Raw genomic sequence first — 5,336 nt, forward strand, 5'->3', positions numbered from 1 at the left:
CCCTGCCCTGCCCTGCCCCGGGGCCGCGCCGAGAGGGGAGCCCGGGCGGCTTCGCGCCACCTCTGGGGGACATCGCTCCCCCGCATCGCACGGTGTTCAGCAGCTCGTCCCTCCCAAGTGTTTAATTTTAAACTGTGGGTCTTCGTGAGTCTTCAAGGACGTTTGTTGCAGCAGAAGAAACTTTAATTACGAACAGCTTCAACTTCTGAGAGAAGACCGTAGTCCCTGTTGGAACGTTTCTGGAAGCCAAACCCAGCCAGGGTGAACTCACGAAACAAAAATTCAGATGTTCCGGATGAAAAGAGCAATGTGATGATGAGGCGCTGTTCCTTCCGAGTTGCAGATTTGGTTAAATAAAGTCACAGTGACTCCTTGTGCATGGACAGCTGGGCTGGACAAAATCCCACCTGCCAGCAGGTGGACTGCACAGTGACCTTCAGAGCCTTTTTCTGTGAGTATTTTATAACCATCTGGGAGATTCTTGATTAAATATACAGGAAGTGTAATGGTTCTTTACATTTATGAATAAAGGAAAATTACTCATTGTGACAGTCAATCGTGCACGAGTCGTTTCTAATGACATATATTTATCTCATATATTGTGAAATACGGTTCTATAACAAGAATTGTCATCAGCATTTATTTGATAATCAGAACAGCAATGTTGACTGCAGTTTGTTAGGCTGTAGAAAAGGAGGAAAGATCATTAATAAATAAACTCTGTAGCAGCTATTTTAATGGAGAAAAAAAAACAAACCTGGATGCCATGAAGCCCACATATATCACAATATTCTTACCTTACTATTCACATTTTAAAAGACTATAAAAGAGAAGTAATATTTCTGCAAAAAAGGTACATAGATACATGTCAGGTCAATGTTACCAGTATAATGGTGACTTTAATAAAATGAGATATATCACACAGGCAACATAAGAAGTCTTTATTTTCTGTGGCTCAGGATATTATAACTTAAAGCCTATACATGGGGCTGGGGACCATGGCCTGAGCTGTATGAGACTATTGCCCTTGGGGTTAGGGTCCAGGTTCAGAGAACCACAAAGCCTAGAGCTCTTAATTAACTAGTTTAATAAAAAAATTACATATTTCAAGCTCCATATCACAAACCTTGTTTCTGAAACCAATCAATGGATGTGCTGTGTAGTTTTCATTGTGCCCAGATTACCAGCCAGCAGTACATTGAATCTATCAACTTGAAAGCCTTGCTCTTTAGTGTGAAGAGTTATCAGCAGCCACGTGTGAGAGTGTGGAGAGGTTGATACCTATAATTTAAAGGATAATTTTTTTATTTTTTATTTTGAGTTCTCATCACACCTCGCTTTTTTGTAATGTTTTTGGTATTGCTGTCATGGCTGTCCACTCCCCCAGTTACATCAGTCCTTGTCTCCTTTCTACTTCTGTGGCATCTTGTTATTTTATTTAGCTGCTTCATGTTACTTTGACTCCTCTCTGGAAAAAAAAATAAATCATTTAGCTAGCAGATAATCTTCTTGTTTTATACTTTGAAACTGAAAATTGTGAGCAAGTAACTGTTTTGAGAAAAGAAGAAAAAAATATTCAGATATTCTTCTTTTCCATGAAGGTGTTGTTGATGGCTGTTTAAAGACAGGGTATGCCATAGTTTAGTTGTCTTGCTCAAATGAAAAGGATTAGAGTGCTTTGATAGAACACTATCTATTAGACTTAAAATATTTAATATCTAATGTGTCAGCCAAATTTGAACTAGGAAAGCCAGAAATGTGAGGGTGGAACAAGATAACAGTAATACAAACCATGTGTACTTGTAGCTTTTTCTGTTAATACTTTCTCCTCCACTTTCTGCAACATCTTGTGTAATTCTATCTTTGCCTTGCAAAGTACAGTATGAATGCTTTTTTTTTAAACTGAATTTTCAAGATTACTGCCACCAAGCAGACCACTCAGTAGCAATCAAAGGTACATTTCTTAAAAAGATCCACCAAACTGGATGGCATGATAAGTTTGCTGATTCAACCTAAGCAACAGTGTACAATGCATTAGACACAATGCTGATGGTGGCAGATTACAGAATCACAGAATCTTTGGGGTTGGAAGGGACCTCGAAAGATCATCTAGTCCAACCCCCCTGCCAGAGCAGGGTCACCCAGAGCACATCACACAGGAACGTGTCCAGGTGGGTTTTGAATGTCTCCAGTGAAGGAGACTCCACAACCTCTCTGGGCAGCCTGTTCCAGGGCTCTGTCACTCTCACAGCAAAGAAGTTTTTTCTGTTGTTTACATGGAACCTCCTATGTTCCAGTTTGCACCCACTGCCCCTTGTCCTATCATTAGACATCACTGGAAAAAGCCTGGCTCTGTCCTCCAGACACTCACCCTTAACATATTTATAAACATTGATGAGGTCACCCCTCAGTCTCCTCTTCTCCAAGCTAAAGAGACCCAGCTCCTTTCCTCACAAGATGTTCCACTCCCTTAATTATCTTCGTAGCTCTGCGCTGGACTCTTTCAAGCAGTTCCCGGTCCTTCTTGAACTGAGGGGCCCAGAACTGGACACAATACTCCAGATGCGGCCTCACCAATGCAGAATAGAGGGGGAGGAGAACCTCTCTTGACCTACTAACCACACCCTTTCTAATGCACCCCAGGATGCCATTGGCCTTCTTGGCCACAAGGGCACATTGCTGGCTCATGGTCATCCTCCTGTCTACCAGGACCCCCAGGTCTCTTTCACCTACACTACTCTCCAGCAGTTCAGCCCCCAACCTGTACTGGGACATGGTGTTGTTCTTCCCCAAATGTAAAACTCTGCACTTCCCCTTGTTGAATTTCATCATGTTTCTCCCCGCTGAACAGTACTGGTTCCAGTACCGACCCCTGAGGGACTCCACTAGTCACAGACCTCCAACTATTCTGTCCCATTGACCACAACTCTCTGACTTCTTCCTTTCAACCAATTCATGATCCACTTCACTACCTGACCATCAAGACCACACTTCCTCAATTTATCTACAAGGATGCTGTGGGAGACAGTGTCAAATGCTTTACTGAAATGAAGATAAACTACATCTACTGCCCTACCATCATCTATCCACCTAGTTACTTCCTCATAGAAGGCTATAAGGTTGCTCAAACATGACTTTCCCTTGGTAAAATCATGTTGACTGCTCTTAATGACTCCCTCATCCTTGATATGCCTGGAGATAGTGCCGAGAACAAGTTGTTCCATCACCTTTCCAGGGATGCAGGTGAGGCTGACCGGTCTATAGTTACCCAGGTCCTCCTTCTTGCCCTTCTTGTAGACTGGAGTGACATTTGCTATCCCCCAGTCCTCAGGCACCTCTCCTGTTACCCGTGACTTACCAAAGATGATGGAGAGTGGCCTAGCAATAATGTCTGCCAATTCCTTCAGCACCCACAGGTGTATTCCATCTGGACCCATCGACTGCTTAACTGATCCCTAACCCAATCCTCATCTACCAAAGCAAACTCCTCCTTCATCCTGACTTCTTCAGGGGCTTTATGGATCTGGGGCTCCTGGGATTCAGATTCAGAATTATTTTGCCACAGTGTGCATAGGAATGTGTATATGAAGCTGCACTTTAAGTCAGGTCACTGAAATAATGTGAATAGAACATCTTTCATCCATACAGATCGTGCAATTTGTATCACTTCAGTGATCTCATGTTTAGCACCTTGTACAGAACTGCCAGTTACCTACCTAGGGGCTAAGCAGTGAGAAATGGATGACAATGGCCAAGGGAGGGGCAGGAGTTTCTAAGTGAGTTTTGCTTTTGAAGGACATAGACCGTCACAGTTTGGCACTTACTGGTTAGAGTTGGGCCACATACTATGTATAAGAGCTCTTAACAGGGTTGCTGTTGCCTCATAGGGCAAGCTCCCATTTTCTTCTGCACATTGTAAAATAACATCCACAGTTTTCCTAAAAGTCAAAGGGCTTTATGAAGTCTGATTCCTTGTAATTATTCTTGGACAGCTTTCCACTTTTGTTACCTGTCTCTTCTCAGTATCACAAACATACTCTGTGTTATGCCACACTAAAAGTCACTGGGCTTCAGCCAGACCCTTCCCAGAGTACTTCTCAGTTGGAAGACCTTTGTCTTTTGGCATTGAGGGATCAATAGCTGAGGTATTGCACTGAGCCTTTCTGTTCCTTCCCCACAGGTTGCTTGCAGGGCCATATCTGGCAGCTGAGAGCCCAGCTGGCTCTCGGCTCAGTCCACCGTGTTTGAGTAGACCCAGGGGTTTTCACTCTTTCACAGAAGCCTCAGGTAAATATACTGTAGTAAACAGAGAAAGGATATTACACTTGTGAGCCAGCTGTGTCAGCTTGAATAAAAAATAAACTTGAAGATTTAACTTTTTAAATCCCAAATCTGTGCCATCGTTGCTCCACTTCTGCTTTTGTCCAGGGGCTGTAGAGATGCCAGCTGAACCCTGGGTGAAATTTCCAGCAGCTTTGGATGCCTTTTGATTTCCACTTGGGGTACAGCTTTGCACTGTCACTCTGTTGGATGAGGATTACCACAAGGCAGAGGGGATGATCAGGCACCTCCTGTAGTCTGTGGCATGTTACGTCCCAGATGTTTTTTATCTGCATCGTGTTCCAAATTGACACCAAGTGGAAGGAGGAATCAGGTGCTCTATCACAATTTTTCTGAAGATGAAACTGAATAGGAAGTGGCAAATACTTGTACAAAAGATGACTTACAGATTAGAAAGTGTCAATTTAAAACAGAAGGGGAGACATAATAAAGAAGTGTGCAAAATCAAATAGGATTTTACTCTTGTTGAATATTTCCTCAGAGTGACAGAATAGCCTCTTTCCATCTTTCATTCTCCAAACATTTTGAATTTATATCCTCTTAGAGTATAAATGTTCTTTTTGTACCCTACATTGTGAGTTTGGTTTTGTTTTACTGTTTAAAACAAAAAAAACTGATGTAATCATTGACTGCATATGATTCCTCAAGCCATAGAACTAAAACATAATTGTATAGTTGAGCTATAATGATATAAATAACAGCATCTTTGAGAATATGAACTGCTTTACACACACAAGTATGTAGCCTACAATAAGCCTGGTGCACTAAAAATAACTTGTATTGAACTTGTTTCAAAAAACTAAGAAGCAGGATGATTGACTCACTGAAATTCTTCATCTATCAAATACTGTAACAAAGAGCACAAACGGTGACCGTGCTGCACACCTGGATGAGAGCCCAGGTGAGCAGGGACAGCAGTGAGAGGTACCAAGCCAGGACCAGCCAGCTGTCCTGCTGCTCTGCAGATGCTTCCACAGGGGAAAATCCTCTGGCTG

General features: G+C 42.6%; 1 protein-coding gene across 1 annotated transcript in view; it reads left to right on the forward strand.

Annotated features, from left to right (window-relative positions):
* MRPL39 (mitochondrial ribosomal protein L39) overlaps positions 1–5,336 on the forward strand; it is a 37,512-nt gene that overhangs the window by 20,942 nt on the left and 11,234 nt on the right. Inside the window, exon 2 of the mRNA XM_009995440.1 lies at positions 4,181–4,287. Within this exon, the coding sequence (XP_009993742.1) occupies positions 4,181–4,287 (107 nt within the window). The remainder of the gene's footprint in view (positions 1–4,180; positions 4,288–5,336) is intronic.

Source organism: Chaetura pelagica, unplaced genomic scaffold (genome assembly GCF_000747805.2).
Source record: "Chaetura pelagica isolate M959 unplaced genomic scaffold, ChaPel_1.0 scaffold23, whole genome shotgun sequence".
Lineage (NCBI taxonomy): Eukaryota > Metazoa > Chordata > Aves > Apodiformes > Apodidae > Chaetura > Chaetura pelagica.